The 17823-nt window shown below is 37.3% G+C and overlaps 1 protein-coding gene across 1 annotated transcript; it reads left to right on the top strand.

Annotated features, from left to right (window-relative positions):
• The first annotated feature begins 734 nt into the window (after window positions 1-734).
• LOC114170143 (phytochrome-associated serine/threonine-protein phosphatase) lies at window positions 735-16267 on the top strand. Its single transcript, XM_028055628.1, has 10 exons — window positions 735-964; window positions 1287-1433; window positions 1548-1615; window positions 1851-1908; window positions 3452-3562; window positions 3697-3747; window positions 4936-5079; window positions 5160-5255; window positions 6142-6213; window positions 15911-16267. The coding sequence occupies exons 1-10, from the start codon at window positions 884-886 to the stop codon at window positions 15992-15994; spliced, it is 912 nt and encodes a 303-aa protein (XP_027911429.1). The 5' UTR covers window positions 735-883; the 3' UTR covers window positions 15995-16267.
• The last annotated feature ends 1556 nt before the right edge of the window (window positions 16268-17823 follow it).

Below are 17823 nucleotides of genomic sequence, written 5' to 3' on the forward strand. Positions count from 1 at the left end.
TGTATGATAGGTGGGTGGGAGTTAGTTCAGTGAACCATAACCAAGCTAAAATTCAAATAAGATTATTTTCAAACAAGGTAAAATAGACATAGAAGAAATCTTTTGTATGGCACAACTAAATACATGATTATGGATGAAATATAAATTGCCTAATTTAACCTTTTCATTCTCAGATTGGTATCAATGTCCTATATTATGTTTAAAATGTTGACTCGGTGATCAATGAAGCCTCGTTTAATCTAAGGCTAAAAATATTTTAGTCTAGCAGTGTGTGGTTGTACATTCTATGCAGGTATCAAATCATACATAAGCCCAATACAAAAATTAAAGGAGCAAATCATGCATTGCAAATAGTCTATTTGAGCATGGTGCCTTGAGTCTAAGCAAGAACAAGAAAATGAGAAGCATTATGTTGGGTTTAGATCTCAAGAAACATTTTCTTAGATAGGAGAAGAACTTTATATATATTTTGTAATTATTCTGTAAAACAATTAGAGCACCCTAATATTCTATTATAAAAATATTTTGGTGATACAAAAACAAAAATGGAGTCATAATTTTTGAAAATTGAAAAACTTCTCGTGTTACAGATCACATATTTTACCCTAAATGTGTGATAATTTACCTTCCTAACTTTTGCATCGAAATTTTTTATCGGGGCTCTTGTTTTCCCATTAGTTTTATAATTTTATTCCAATAATAATAATAATAATAATAAAATAAAAAAAAACAGGTGAGGTTTGTTATTGGTCAGAGGATTTCATTTGCTGTAGGAAAGACGAAGTAAATTAGAAGATCCTAAAAAGTTGTTTATTGTTGACCGGCGAGAAGGGAAGTGGGAGCAGTGTGTTTGGCAGCGGAAGGAGGAGCCAGAAAGTGTGAAATGGATTTGGACCACTGGATCTCCAAGGTCAAGGATGGCCAGCATCTTCTTGAAGATGAGCTTCAACTTCTTTGCGAATATGTATGTACACACTCTCTTTCACCTTTTAGGGTTTCTCTTTCATATCTTCAAATCAATTGCATCAAATATCTGCTCTTTTCCTCCATTCATAACCCAATTTTCATATCGGAAGACCCAATATACATCGTAGACGATCTTTAGGGCTGACACTGTCTGTCCCCCGGTTTGCGCTCTGCTTGTGTTTTATGTGCACTTCTATTGCTGTGTTCTTTGTCTAACTCTGCTGCTAGCTCTACCATTAACTTTTGCTGTTCCTCGTTGCAGCTTTAGTTTTCAGTTTAAGTTTTAAATTGAACTTACGAGTGAGTGTTCACATGTTCAGGTTAAAGAGATCCTTATTGAGGAGTCAAATGTGCAGCCTGTGAATAGCCCAGTTACGGTTTGTGGTGATATTCACGGTCAGTTTCATGATCTGATGAAACTTTTCCAGACTGGGGGTCATGTGCCGGAGACAAATTACATTTTTATGGTATGTATGTATGTATGTATGTACTAGTACGATTATCTTTTGGAACTGGATAACCATTTTTTCAACATATCTTTTCTTAAGTGGTATATCTTCCCTGAATTGAATGTCTGGCAGGGAGACTTTGTTGATAGGGGCTACAATAGTCTTGAAGTATTCACCATCCTTTTACTTCTAAAAGCTAGGTATGATGTTTCCATGTATGCTTCCATCTGCCTTAACTTGTTCACGTCACATGGCTTGCGGTTATACTATCTTTATGTTTAAGGACATTTTTTTCTGCTTCTTCTTGGAGTCATGGTAGTAATTTAGTGAACATGTTTGGATCTCTAATATTAAAAATTAGAATTAGAATTATTGTGATTTTATAAATTCTTTTCTTTTTATTTATTCATCTTTCATTTTTGTTTAACTTCATAGATACCCAGCTAATATTACCCTTCTACGTGGAAACCATGAAAGTAGACAACTAACACAGGTATGTTTCTATTCTATCACAAGCTTGTCTATTTGTACCCGGCATGAATTATTCTATGCAAGCAGTAAAAAACAGATTATGCAAAAGAAAAGGTTTTTGCTCCATCTCACTCTAACATACTAATTTGAATCTTACTAGGGATTTTCTAAATTATTATTTGATTAGTTCATTGATGTTATCATGTTTACCAGAACAATGACATAAATCACTCTCTAGACTTGTTGGATTTTATATTCAGTAAACAGTAATACAAAATAGGAGGGCTCTTGAAGTTTTCTTCTCCATGTCATTTTAAATTATGCCAATTCTAACCTTAGGTAGTGTTTGTTATGTGATTATGCACGACTTCACTGCATGTCATCTTTAGCAATTTTAAATTAGATCCTTTTGAAATTTCTTCAGAAGAAATAGTTGTTCTAGAATTGTCTACCAACTAGGACTTTTCCGAAATTGCGATGAAAGTTAGGAGATGATTCTTTAGGTTTGCATACAGAATCTACTTTTCCTTGGATTGAGGTTCGGGATTGAAAAAGTGAAGTGGAAATCTGATTTCTGCAAGGAAAAATTTGAACTATGCTAGTTAGCCTTGGTGGTCTTTGTTCACCCGTTACCTGATTTGGATCAGTGCATCACTCATGTTAACTTCATCCTTTCAGAATAATGTGTAGTTCAAGTTAGATTATTATAGGAATTAATACGAATTTTGTTTTCATAGGAATTAATATAGAAATTACAGTCTTTGAATATAGTATTATTAAGGATACATGTACAAATAATTCATCTTTTCTAATTATCAATTATTCATTAACAAAAATATAATATATCTCTTTATTCAATTTTTTTTGAACTTCGTGCAAAGTTTTAATTTATTAAAAATGTATAAACCTGACATCTTCAAAATTTTCATTTTAGAAAACAGAAAATATAACATGATTACAGATATTTTTCTAAATCTTTACACTATGAAAATGAAAATTGTTTTCAAAAAATGAAAATACAAAATAAATAGAAAACATTTTCTAAAACCAAACAAGCCATGATGTCTAATGGTGTTTTGTTTATTCAGTATACTTTGACTTGTGTCTGCAATTTTTATTTCTGAGGATGAACCTTAGCACATTGTTAAACCTGTGCCTTTGATAGGTTCAGATCTTGGAAGGCCTGCGTACATCTACCCTTCTCTGACCCCCTTAGGTGGGAGCCCATTATACTGGATTATCTTATGTTAAATATCTATCTACCTTATGTAATTAGGTTCCGTATGGACGGGATAGGTAACTGATAAAGATGGGATATTTTGTTCTGTTCAAAGGATTAGGATTCCATTGATTGTTTAATTCATCAAGTGGTTTAGGGACTTGGGAGCTATATCCTAGTTTTTCCTTTTAACTTCTTCTGTAGTGAAAAATGTGAAGAATTATGAATTTCTGTTTATGGATCATAAAGATAAGGTGCGAATTGTGGAAGTGCTAAGATTCAAATTATAAATGTTGAATTCTATCATGCCATTTTATGTTAATATTGTAATTTTATGTTTTACTAGGTCTATGGATTTTATGATGAATGCCAGAGGAAGTACGGAAATGCTAATGCTTGGCGATATTGTACAGATGTCTTTGACTATCTTACACTTTCTGCAATCATAGATGGAACTGTAAATCACTTTTTACTCTCTCTCCATGAGTCCTTCTATTTTCCAAATGCACATGTAGGCAGTGCTTCAGGTTTTTCATTGCAAATTCTGTTTGAAGAAAAAAATAATTCTTTTATTTGCTTTGGTTGACTCAGGTGCTTTGTGTTCATGGTGGCCTTTCTCCAGACATCCGAACAATTGATCAGGTTCTCTCTCTACCCTTCGCTCTCAGTTGCTGGTCAAGCTCAATATTGTCTTAGTTTAAGGTTCATTTAAATTTGTTACATTGTTTATGTGATTATGTCTATCATCATCTTCTGTGTTTGAATCCATGATATTTAGGGATCACGTATGTGTTGTGATGTTCTTGTAAGTTACCTCTTGACTTGTTACTAGTGTGCAGTATTAATTTAGATTTGGCTTAAATCAAATTTATAATTTTGTGAATGTGCAACTTTGGTGCCTATAAAAGCTTAATTGTACATTTGGTTCTTTAGTTTTATAAAATTAAGCAATTCTAGTCCACTGCTACCATGTTTTTCAATTTCTAACAAAATGTTGACATGTCCATCAATGATAACAATATTAGTTAACATTTGATTGTAAGCTTTATTATTGTTATCACAAAAGATATGTTACACTTTTTGTTAGTAATTAGATGATATAATATGTTGGACTAAAAATGCTCAATCCTGATAACTTGGAGGACCAACTATGCTACTAAATTTTTTAAGTCAAAATTACACATTGGTGAAACTATGGGGACCGAAAGTGGATTTGAACTTTTAAGTTAGCTTGCTGATTCTTCCTTAGGTCTCATGCTTTCCAGTTTATTCAGAAAAAAAAAATATTACTATTTGAACGAATTAGTATTTCTTTATCGAGTTGGATACATTTTTGTTCCCTTTTCCCTACAGTTTACTAATCAATTAATAATGTGATCTATTTTTGTTTTAATTAGAAATACTGTGGTGTTTCTTATTTCATTTTGGTGTCGGGTTTAATGTTCAACCGTACTGATAAATAATTCTTGATGAATAATTGTCTAAATTATTGAAGTTGCTTTTTCAGCAATATAATAAACAGGCATTTCATAGGTTGTTGTGTTCATTTACTATTATTTTCAAGGTTGACGAAGTCAATGGTCTACACGAACTTGTGGTGCCTGGGTAGATTAGTAAGCTTAAAAGGTTACCCAATAGAAGAAAACATTTAAAACCCCTATAACCCATTGTAATATACAAAATATATTTTAATGCCATTTACATAGTCAGTATTCAGCATTAGCAAATCAACCAACACAGCCAGCCGATCAATGACTGGATGGATGGATGGATGTAGATATAGGTATAGATATATTGGTTTGCATATAACAATGACTATCTATTTGACAGATAAGGATCATTGAAAGGAATTGTGAAATTCCTCATGAGGGGCCATTTTGTGATCTGATGTGGAGTGATCCTGAAGATATTGAAACATGGGCAGTCAGTCCCCGTGGAGCTGGTTGGCTTTTTGGATCCCGTGTCACTTCTGAGGTAATGTAATTCAATAGTGAATCACTTATTGAATTGAAGTGTTGAACATTACGTGGGAATTTTACATTATTTTCATGCAGTTCAATCACATAAACAATCTTGATCTTGTTTGTCGAGCACACCAACTTGTTCAAGAAGGTCTCAAGTATATGTTCCAGGATAAAGGCCTTGTAACTGTACGTATCTGTTTCTTTTGAAAATTTAATATTTTTCATTCTTTTAATTAACTATTGGGATGGGTAGTGCCATTACCTCGAGCAAGGATTTGTCTTTATGATAAGTATCCAAACATTGTTGTAACAACCCTCAAAAGCTAGATATTAAGGAAGCAACCAGGCACTTAAAAACTCTATCAAGCATCTCATACTACTCGATGTGGTTTTCTCTCTACAACACTTCACTCAATGACGCCTAACGTCAACACTAACAATGATGCAGACCGCCACAATCAAATAATATATAGAAAGAACTAGGTAAAGGTGGAATAGATACGGGAATATTATTATTTATCGCTGAAATCGGCAAAAAGAACATGCACTAGAAAGGATACTTCCTTCTAATACCCCAGAGCAACAACTCCTTACAAAGTAGCGTAACAACTACTCGGTCCAACCATAATGCGTCAATCCTCATCCCCCTTCCCCATACTCTCGTACTCCTTAATAAAAGGGATTCTATTCTCTCTCTATAACTAATTTTTTTGCCAGCTCATTTTTTCCCTTTTCTTTTGTAAACAATCCACTCTTTGGGCTTTGTGGCTGCTCCTTGGTCAATCCTTTCTTCCGGCCCAATGTTTACTGCTTGATCCCCATCAAACAACCTGACTTTAATACCAATTGATAAGTCTCCAAACTCTTGCAGAACCTATCTTCAAAAACTAGCTATTAAGGGGAGATAACTGAACAAATAAATGTTCCACCGAGCATCCCATACCACTTGATATGGGACTTACATGTCCCATAATAACCAATTCCTATCAATTTAACTTTCGCATAAAAATATAAACTACAGTTTTATTTGAGACTTATGAAACCAATTGAGTAATTCATTTTAATTTTGCAGGTATGGTCTGCACCTAATTACTGTTACCGTTGTGGAAATGTAGCTTCTATTCTTAGTTTCAATGAAAATATGGTGAGTCAACTGAAAATTTTCTTATTAAATGTTTTCCAGATTATCTCAGTTGCTGTATCATTCTGACTTATGATGTTTGTGGGGCTTTTGTTTATAGCTTATCTTGTATCAAGGAAGAACTTTTAAACGACCACCTCTTTCCTTAATAAATCAAATAGTAGGATTCATTCTTGTATGACCATCACATTAAAGAACTTATGACTTGCGAGATGTAGGAGGATATGGGTCTTCTTTCTAGTGGGGGACTTTTTTTCTCAATATTTGAATGGTGCTATTTAGCACACAGAGAATGACTTGTTGAGGTATAAACTGTTGAGTCCAATACAGTTTGAATACTAATGGTTATATGATATGGTCAGTCACAGATGGTGTGCCAAATGATAATAATGTTGAATGATTTTTTTTGGTATCTATCAAGTACTGATAGAATCAGAGAACTGCACTCTAAGCTTGTAATTGGATTGTGAGATGGAGATCATTAAGGAAGAAAAGGTATAGGGGATTGTCTCCTTTAAGCTGCTGCTTTACTGAGTCTAAAATATGAATACATGATGAGGTGGCAACTGAAAGGTGCTTCTTTTTTAGCAGTATTAGTGCTTCCCCTGGTTATGGATTTGAGTTTATTGTCCCTTTTTCTATAACCTTGGACTTGTGCTTGTGCTTGTGCCTGGATTTTCTTACATGGAGTAAACAATCAAGTGGTGAGTGGGTTTATACTTCAAATAAATATAAATTCCTGTAAAATATTTATATTGGAAAATTATTAAAACGATGAAGAATTACATATATTTTGTTGTGCTTGCTGTTCAAATTTTGTCATAGATGAATGCTTGAAATATAAATTCACACAATACCGAACCTTAAATTGAGAAATTGTGTTACAATACTATCAAATAAAACAATGACGAAATTATTGATGGGTAAACTATGACTTGTATAGAAATGAGAGAAGATTGGAAGAAATATGCTTAGTGATTGGAGTGGAATAACACTCAACTTCATACAAAGACAACTCAAGTCATCATGAATAGGAGTTGTGGTATCAGGTGATGAAAGAGAAGGACCTTCTGAAGAGGACTCACCTTGGGGTATTGGGCTCGCCATTTGGTTCCTGTGTTGATAGGTAATAATAGGTGGTGGAACTGGTTCAGTAGGATCATGAATGATATTTTGGATTACAGGAGTAGAAGACTCAATTAAATGAATAGGTAGAACATTCTGAATAGATTTAGAATCTTGAGTAGACGTAGGGAAGAAGGGAGAATGTTCAATAAAGGTAACATTTGCAGTCATGTAATACTTCTTGGTCTTGGGTGAGTAACACTGATATCTTTTCTGAAGACGAGAGAGCCCACGAAGACACATTTGGTGGCTCTAGCCGAGAGTTTATCCAAACCTAGAGACATATCATGGACAAAACATACACAACCAAAAACACGTGGTGTAATATGAAAAGGGGTTCTTCTGGAGATACAATGGAGTAAAGAACTTTATTTTCAAGAGAAGAAGACATTCTGTTATTAAGATAACATGCGGTTAGGATAGCATCTCCCTAATAATAAATAGGCATATTTGCACCAAGCAATAAGGTACGAGCAGTTTCAACTAAATGTCTATTTTTCCTTTCTGCTATACCATTTTGCTGAGGTATATGAGGGCAAGTAGACTGGTGCAAAATACCGTGCAAACTTAGGAGTTTAGATAATTCAGAGGAAAAATATTCTTTAGTATTATTGCTTCTCAAAATTTGGATTATTTTTCCAAATTGATTTGATTTCATTAAAAAAAAGACATAGAAATTGATAGAAACTCAAAATGATCTTTCATTAGATAAACCCTGGTACATCTAGAAAAGTCATCGATAAAAGTAACAAAATATCTAAAGCCAAAAGATGACACACGACTTGGTTCCCAAATGTCATAATGGATAATAGAAAAAGTAGAATCACATCTAGATTCAGAATGTTTAGGAAAAGAAGACCTCACATGCTTTCCTAGTTGACATGATTAATATTACAATGTTTGTATTAAGTTCAGGAACCATCTTCTTTAGTTTTGACAAATGAGGATTTCCTAAGCGATCATGTAGCAATTTAGGAGATGAAGCAACACAAGAAACAGATAAGCTAGTGCCAAAGTAGTAAAGACCTCTACATTCATGTCTTTCGCCAATCATCCGACCCGTACCACGTTCTTGTATGACAAGAGTTAGCATCAACATTACATAACAATTTAATGATTTTGTTAATTGACTTAAAGAAATGAGACTAAAGGGACACTTAGGAACAAAAAGAATGGATTTTAAGTTTAAAGAAGGAGAAAGAGAAACTTGACCAATTTCTTGGGAAGCCACTTTATATCCATTGGCAACGGTTATGAAATGAGATGTTTTAGGAAAGGAGAGAGAAGAGAACAAATAGATATCACCAGCAATATGATCAGATGCACCTGAGTCAATAATTCATGGATTTTGACCCTCCATAGATTGTGAATTGCTAGCTGTTGACAAACTGGAAGTTGTAGATGATTGAGCTAGGCGGTTGGATTTCAACCATAAATATTTTCGATATTCTTCATTACAAAACTTTGGCTCAAAACTTTCAGATTTTGAAATATTGGCTGTCTTGTCAGGAAAGCCATGTAGTGAATAACACTTCTCTTGAGTGTAGCCCATTCTTTTAGAATATGTGCATTGAGGATGGCCTCTACTACCACGCCTTCCTCTAGTGCCACGATCCCTTTTCCACGAGATGAAACCATGGCAGAAGATTCAACATTCTCTTGAAATTTTCTATTTTTAAGAGATGGAACATGAAGGAGGCGTGTTATTAGGTTTTCCTTGGAAGGAACTTCTTCACTAGTTAGAATTTGAACATGATCAAATTCTGGATTCATTGCTTGGAGAATCATAACCATGTAATACTTATCCAATTTGCTTTTATTTCTTCTAAGGAGTCCACTTCCAAAAACATCTTTAATTCCTCAATTGCTTATTGAGCTTTAGCCACAAAAGTCACGATGTCATTTTCATATTGCTTTAAAGAAGCTAATTGATTTGCTGAATCATAGAAGCATTGAATATCATATGCAATTATATTTTGGGCCTTTTTCCAAAAGGAATTACATGTTTTGGAAGTCCTTAGTGTATTTAAAATATTGGGCTCTACCGATTGCTGAAGTAGAGCACAAAGCTGAAATCAGCTTTCTTCCATTGTTGAATTTGATTCTGTGGCACTGAGCTTTCGTCTCCTTCCAAATGATCATGAAACCCTTGGCCAAGGACTTGAGACTGAGACTTTAAAATATGAGTAGTGGACAACAGTACCACTCTCTTCCTCTTCTATTTATAGTGAAGCAAGCACGTACATATGAAAAGATATGAAAAGACTACTCTAAGATACTAGGCATGATTACATGCAACAGTAGATATGGCAGTAGGTAGTTTCCCACACTCAACACCCTACACATAGGGTTAATGATACAATAGGTATAGGTAATAATTCTAACACTCCCCCTCAAGCTGGAGCATACAAATCGTATGAACCAAGCTTGGAACAAATGAACTCAATCCGAGGTCCCCTTAATGACTTGGTCAACACATCTGCAAGTTGGTCATTTGACCCAACGAACTCAGTACAAATTTCCTTGGTCATCAATTTTTCTCGAACAAAGTGGCAGTCAATTTCTATGTGTTTAGTTCTCTCATGAAACACTGGATTTGATGCAATGTGGAGAGCAGCCTGGTTGTCACAATACATCTTCATGGTCTGAATTTCACAGAAGTTAAGCTCTCGAAGAAATTGCTTTACCCATATGAGTTCACACGTGAGAGACGCCATTGCCCGATATTCAGCTTCAGCGGTGGATCGAGCCACTACATTTTGCTTCTTACTTTTCCAAGAGATAACATTTCCTCCAAGGAGGACACAATATCCCGTAGTAGAGCGTCTGTCAATAGGAGAGCCTGCCCAATCAGCATCACAGTACCCAGAGATTTGAACATTTCCTTTATCTTCATATAGCAAACCTTGCCCTGGAGCCTTCTTGAGGTACCTTAAAATACGGATGATGGCATTCCAATGTCCAAGACATGGAGTCTGCATAAACTGGCTAACAATTCCAACTGCGAAAGATAGATCAGGCCTCGTAATAGTGAGATAAATTAACTTTCCAACGAGCCTCCTATATCTCTCTGGATCGGAGAATAATTCGCCTTCTACTGTTGTTAACTTCTGATTCGGGTCCATAGGACTCTCTACTGGTCTGCAGTCAATCATACCTGTTTCTTGTAATATATCAAGAGCATATTTCCTTTGAGAGATTACAACTCCATCTTTTGACTGAGCTACTTCAATGCCCAAGAAGTATTTGAGGCTTCCGAGATCCTTGGTTTGAAAATGTTTACACAAGTGCTCCTTCAGTTGAGATATTCCAGTAGTATCATTTCCTGTAATAACAATATCATCAACATATACTATTAGGTAGACACATTTCCCAGGAGAGGTATGTTTGTAAAAGACTGAGTGATCTGCCTCACTGCGCCTTAACCCAAATTTCTGAACAATGGAGCTGAATTTTCCAAACCAAGCTCGTGGTGATTGTTTGAGGCCATATAAAGATCGATGCAATTTGCATACCATACCAGACTCCCCCTGAGCAACAAACCCAGGAGGTTGCTCCATGTAAACTTCCTCCTCAAGATCACCATGAAGGAAGGCATTTTTGATATTCAATTGATGAAGAGGCCAGTGACGAATTGCTGCCATTGCAAAGAAGAGGCGAATAGTAGTCATCTTGGCCACGGGAGAGAAGGTGTCACAATAGTCAAGGCCATAAACCTGAGTGTACCCTTTTGCAACCAATCGGGCTTTGAGTCGATCAACCTGACCATCAGGGCCAACTTTAATTGTATACACCCATCGACAACCAACAGCCTTCTTACCCAAAGGGAGGTGCACGAGCTCCCAAGTATGATTGCTTTCAAGAGCCTGCATCTCTGCAATCATGGCTTGTCGCCATCCAGGATGATCAAGTGCTTCATTCACATTTTTGGGAATAACAACAGAAGACACTGAGGATAAAAGTGAACAATAGGAAGGCGATAATCGGTGATAGCTAAGAAAATTATAAATGGGATGTGGATTTCGAGAGGAACGAGTACCTTTTCTGAGAGCAATGGGCCAACCTGAATCACCTTCATCAGGAGTCATGGGATCAAGAGACGAGGGAGAAGAATCTGAAGTAGGGGATTCACCATGTTCTTGAACAACTGGACTATTCGTCGGCGTCCTGTGTTGGAGAGAGTCAATAGGTGGAGATGATGGCTCAGGAGGACTTTGGTCGAGACTTGGAGGGACAGGGACATTGGAAATATTGTATTCAACCACGGGAATAGGAAGGACCTGCTGGATGACATGGACATCTTGAACAGATGGAGAGAAGTAAGGGGTCTGTTCAAAAAATGTAACATTGGCAGACATGTAATATTTCTTGGTTTCAGGAGAGTAACATCGATACCCTTTTTGAAGTCGTGAATAGCCCAAGAAAACACATTTGAGAGAGCGAGCAGAAAGCTTGTCTAACCCGGGAGACATGTCATGAACAAAACATACACAACCAAAAACTCTAGGGGGAGTGTTAAAGAGAGGATTGTCTGGAAACAAAATGGAGAAAGGGACCTTATGATTGAGAGAGGAAGATGGCATCCGATTAATAAGAAAACCTGCAGTTAAGATGGCATCTCCCCAGTGATGGACAGGAACGTTGGCACTAAGCAAAAGGGTACGAGCAGTTTCAACTAAGTGTCGATTTTTCCTTTCTGCTATACCATTTTGTTGTGGCGGATGAGGACAAGTAGACTGGTGCAGGATACCATGGGAACTCAAAACATTAGAAAGAGCAGACGAAAAATACTCTTTGGCATTGTCACTTCTTAAGATTTTAATTACTTGACCAAATTGATTCTTGATTTCATTCAAAAAGGATGTGAAGAGGGATAATAATTCAGAACGATCTTTCATAAGATAAACCCAAGTACATCTCGAATATTCATCAATGAAAGTAACAAAATACCTAAAGCCAAAAGATGAGACACGACTAGGTCCCCAGATATCGGAATGGATGACAGAAAAACTAGAAGTACACTTTGATTGAGATCTTTTAGGAAAGGTAGATCTAACATGTTTTCCTAGTTGACATGACTCACATTCTAAAGTCTGGAGACGACTAAGTTCAGGAAACATTTTCTTTAACTTGGACAAGTGAGGGTGACCAAGCCGATCATGTAACATTTTAGGATTGGGGGCTGCAACACATGACACACGTGGACGAGATCCAAAATGGTATAATCCGCCCGCTTCATATCCTTCTCCAATCCGTCTCCCCGAGCCACGCTCCTGTATAACAAAAGATTTGTCATCGAAGGTTACAGAGCAATTCAATGTTTTGGTTAACTGACTTAAGGAAATTAAATTGAAAGGACAATTAGGGACAAAAAGGACAGATTTTAGATTTAAGGACGGAGATAAGATGGCTTGACCGACTCCCTTTGAGGATGTTTTAGAACCATTTGCGAGGGTTATAAAATGAGATTTTTCTTGGAATGAGATGGTTGAGAACAAGGAGGTATTACCAGAAATGTGATCAGAAGCACCAGAGTCAATTACCCATGAATTGTGACCTTCCATGGATTGAGAGATGCAAACAGTTGATGTACTTGGAGCTTGGGATGACTGTGCCAAGCTGTTGGATTTGAGGCGTAGGTACTCTTGATACTCGTCCTCAGTGAACTTGGAGTCAGTAGTCTCTGCCTGGGAGACATTGGCTGTTTTGGCAGGAAATCCATGTAAAGTGTAGCAGTTTTCTTGGGTATGACCCATCCTTTTACAATACGTACACTGAGGACGCCCACGACCTCCACGTCCACCTCCTCTAGTTCCACGACCTCCTCTTCCTCGGGTGGCAACCATGACAGATGGTTCCACTACAGCAAGAGTTTCGGGAGTTTGAAGAGTTGGAACACGTATCATGCGGGAGATCAAAGTTTCCATGGAAGGAACCTCATGAGAGGTCAAAAGCTGATCTCGGATATGATTAAAGTCTGGGTGTATAGCGCGGAGGATCATTACCATATAGTACTTGTCAAGCTTTTTCTTCATTTCATCTAGAGAGTCGACTTCCAAGAACATTCGGAGTTCTTCCACAGCAGCTTGAGCGTCATTCATGAATGACATCATATCATGGTTAGTCATTTTCATAGATGCCAACTTGTTCGCCGAATCATAGAGGCGTTGAATATCATTTGCATAGATATTCTGAGTTCGCTTCCAAAACGAGTGGCAAGTTTTGAAGGCCCGTAGGGACATCAAAAGTCGTGGTTCCACCGAGTGCCACAATAGAGCACATAGTTGGAAATCCGCTTGTTTCCACTGTTCAGCTTTTTCAGAAGGTACGTGGCTGCCATCTTTCTCAAGGTGTTCGTGGTGTCCTTGACCGAGAAACCACATCTCGACGGCAGCGGACCAAGATAAGTAATTTTGGCCATTTAGTTTCTCGGACGTAATGCAGGGGCTTCCAGAGAATGAAATAGCACTCCCAGTTCCTCCAGTGGCCATGATAAAGAGAGGATCTCGGAAAACAGTAAAACAGTGACGAAAACAGTGAAACAGTGACGATTTTCGACTTCGAAAGGGACGATTTCCACAAGAGGTGCTACTGAACTTCACCGGAACAGAGATTTGATGGTCAAAACGTGTAGAGGAGGCTCCGACGACGGCGACGGAGGTGGCGCGACGACGAACTGGCGACGGGAAGGCGGCGCGTGAGCGGCACGCGCCTGACTGCAACGAACAGAGAAGACGCGCGTGGAGGCGCGTGGCGACGGCGCTGCCTGCGACACCGGCGGGGTTGGCTGTCGCGCGGAGAGGCGGTTCAGATCCGGTGGTTTCCGGACGGAACTGCGTCGGTGGACGGCGGCGGAAGGCGGCGGACGGTGGCGGACAGCGGCGGAGGACGCAGACAGTGGCGGACAGTGTTGAGAAGTTGTTTGACAGTGTTGGGTAGTTCAGAAACGAGGTTAACCGAACTTAGACAGCCGCGGACAGCGGCGGTGACTAACGGCGATCAACCGCGGACAGCGGTGACGGACCAGCTGAGACAGAAACCAGAGCGGGATCGACCCGCTCTGATACCAACTTGAGACTGAGACTTTAAAATATGAGTAGTGGACAACAGTACCACTCTCTTCCTCTTCTATTTATAGTGAAGCAAGCACGTACATATGAAAAGATATGAAAAGACTACTCTAAGATACTAGGCATGATTACATGCAACAGTAGATATGGCAGTAGGTAGTTTCCCACACTCAACACCCTACACATAGGGTTAATGATACAATAGGTATAGGTAATAATTCTAACACAAGGAACTAAAGTTCCACATATGCAAACCAAGAAAAGTAATTTTTTCCATCTAATTTTTGGAAGTTATGGAAGCAGAGCAGTGCTCGAAAAAGATGGTACAATCCCTGAAGACATGATAAGTGGGCAGTAGCAAGTGGACTATTTGAAAAGCAGTAGAGAAGATAAAAATGAAAATCACCAAGGGTTCAAGAGAGAAAATTAGGGTTTTAGGAGGGAAAACCCTAGGAGACCCACCAAAAGACTGCGAAACCAGAAACGAAGGACAAATATGGACTCACAGAGCTCTGGTGAGCCAGACGAAGGTGGTCTAGAGGAGATCCAACAACTGGATGGTGGTGTGTGACACTCATGCACCTAGGGTAGCAGCGACGACGAATGACGTGTGGCGGCGTGTGTGACAGAGAACGAAGGCGCAACCACTTGGGTTGGATTGTGCTCCTCGAGGTGACTCAAACCCAGGTACTGGATGTCAAAAATCCAACGGACTGTGGCGGTAGACGACAGAAGACGGCGGCAGGCGATGGTTGACAGAAGAATAGTGAGATTTTACAAAGACAGGCATAGTGGGATCGACCCGCTCTGATACCAACTTGAGATTAAAGTGAAGAAGATTTAGAGTGAGTTTGAGAGAGTGATTAAACCCCTCTCAAGACTTTCATATTTCTAATATCTTAGATACCCTCATATACAATGAACATAAGAGAATTCTAGAAGACATTTCTAGGAACTAGGATCAACACAAAGTACAAAGCACCTAACAATAAACCTATTAAAGGTCATTTATTCTAACAGAAAAAGCTTTAATATGGCGTTTATTTATTTATTTTTTTCATTTTCTGGATTAGTGAAAATGCATGATCTCCTGTTCTGTATTTTTGGGGTATAAACCCTTCCCTAGGGGGTGTCTATTGCGTTTTGGATCAAGCAGTGAAGCTTATGTTTAAATAAAGCCAACAGGTTGGCAAAATATACTTTCTTCGGGACCCTAAATAAGAAAAGGAACGTAGTTTTGAATTATCATTTGTGTTTTGGTGGTGTTTGTGGTAATTGTACTTGCCAGAGGTCAACCTCACATCACATCCTTCCTGCTATTATTTGTCATTAAGGTTGTAATTATATAGAATTCCCGTCAGGCATGATGAAAATTACATTTTGCAGCATGCCTGATATCTGAATGTTGGAACATTTGTTAGGATGCTTTGATTTCGTGGCTGTCATCTTGCTTACAAGTTCACAGCATTTTGTTTATAGACTTACATTTTTTTTTCTTGAAACAGGAGAGAGAAGTTAAATTTTTCACTGAAACAGAGGAGAACAATCAGATGAGAGGCCCCAGGACAGGCGTTCCATATTTCTTATAACTTGAAGACGTTTTTCTTGAATTTATTGTAAAATTATATAGTAAGTGCCTTACTATTATGATTGGACGTTTATAGTATTGTATCGTGGAGCTTTTCTAAAAAGATGGATCTTTATTTTTGGCATAAGATTTGACAATCTTGTGTGCGATGTGTTGCATCGGAAATACCACTATATCACCATCTATGATCTGTGTTCCGAAGGTAAAAAATGAACTACTCTTTCGTTTTCACTTACCCCCATGATTGAGAATGCTATGGCATTTATAAAATGAAGTATAATCTCAAAGTTAGAAGTTGTGTCGATTGATTAATTTGTTAGAGCGACAGGGTAAATGCAGCTTAATTATACTAATCAAGTGTAGATTACGTGTATGTGTATATGGATCAATTTCAATTGCAGTTAGATTCTCTGATTCAAAATCACTCTTAGCCACATGGTGGTTCGACCACTTCGACGGTTGTCCGTGACAAGGATACTCCACTTGGTTTTCCTCAATTTTTGGTCACACTCCAGTTCTTGGGTGGATTTTTAAAGTTGAGAAGTTCTTGAATTGCTATAACACTTCCGATGTGTAGTGCAAGTTGATATAGTTACCATTCATTTTGATAAAGAAGTGGTTACATGGTTTCAGATGCTGCAACATTTAACTGGTAAATTGTGGTGCTAGCTTACTCGCACGTTTGAAGCTCAATGTTTCGACTCTCCAATGGGCAATTTGTTCAAATTGCAACTTCCAGGTTGGTCTCTGATTATTACCTCAAAAGCTGTAGCCTTGGCTAGGTTGTATGAGGAGAAATATACCTAATTGTTGAGCATCCTAATACTTATATTAATTTTCACCTGTATCTTCTGCATTGATTGGTGCTAATACAAACACTAGATCAGTTTCCAAACAAGCATTATCTCCTTTATTGCCCACTATACCACCAACCTGACCTAACAATGTGACTAAGATACTTGAGCAAGTTGATCCCAGTAATGTTGTTGTTTATTCTGCTAGTGATGCTCTTCATTTTATTGTTGAATGCTCTTAAGGGATGATTTTGGGTTGCTCAAATGATTTTTTGCAGCCATGGCTAGCCAAGTTTTTTAAATTACCTATCGAACCTGTACCCTTTTTAAAGTACTCCTTCAAGTATACCACTCCCTAGAACCCATGATCATTCCATTCCATTTGGTTGAAGGTTGCTGTTAAGGTTAAACCTTACAGGTATCCCCTTTGCCAGAAGGAGAAAATCCAGAAATTGGTAGCTGGTATCTTTGTGGGTTTGCACCGATTGTAAAACTCTTAATGACACTACTATCAAGGATTGTTTTCCCATCCTATAGTGGATGAGATAATTGATTAATTGCATGCTGCAACTGTCTTTTCAAAATTGGATGAGATTAGGAAATCATCTATCTTGTTGAATCCAGATGATAGATAGTTCATCAAATCACTACTATCAAGGATTCTTTTCAATCTAATCTTTTACAGGTAATGTCTCATTGGGTTTATTACTCTTATAAGTCCAACTTCCTTTGTTTCTATTCATTTTCACTTTCAATTGAAGATAATAATAAACTTCTTACTATGAAAAAATTTCAATCTAGGGACAAAGGTAATCAAGATATATATATATATATATATATATATATATATATATATATATATATATATATATCCATTTTTCTCTTATCAATTCTTTTAAACCACTATTTTCTTCTCATTTATTTTTATTTTATTTTATTAGCAAGAAGTAAGGGTACTGTGATTTATCGTTCTAATAAAAATATTTCAATAATAATATTCACGATAAAAAGACAAATCAAACTCTTATACTTTATG

The sequence above is a fragment of the Vigna unguiculata genome, chromosome 2 (assembly GCF_004118075.2).
Source record: "Vigna unguiculata cultivar IT97K-499-35 chromosome 2, ASM411807v1, whole genome shotgun sequence".
NCBI classification, from domain to species: domain Eukaryota; kingdom Viridiplantae; phylum Streptophyta; class Magnoliopsida; order Fabales; family Fabaceae; genus Vigna; species Vigna unguiculata.

What these genes read in the sequence shown, in the direction of transcription:
- LOC114170143 (XM_028055628.1), top strand. Translation starts at nt 884, where the DNA reads ATGGATTTGGACCACTGGATCTCCAAGGTCAAGGATGGCCAGCATCTT. An exon ending in CTTTTACTTCTAAAAGCTAG is followed by an intron (nt 1,616 to 1,850) that starts GTATGATGTTTC and finishes TTAACTTCATAG; the next exon opens with ATACCCAGCTAATATTACCC. An exon ending in TTAGTTTCAATGAAAATATG is followed by an intron (nt 6,214 to 15,910) that starts GTGAGTCAACTG and finishes TTCTTGAAACAG; the next exon opens with GAGAGAGAAGTTAAATTTTT.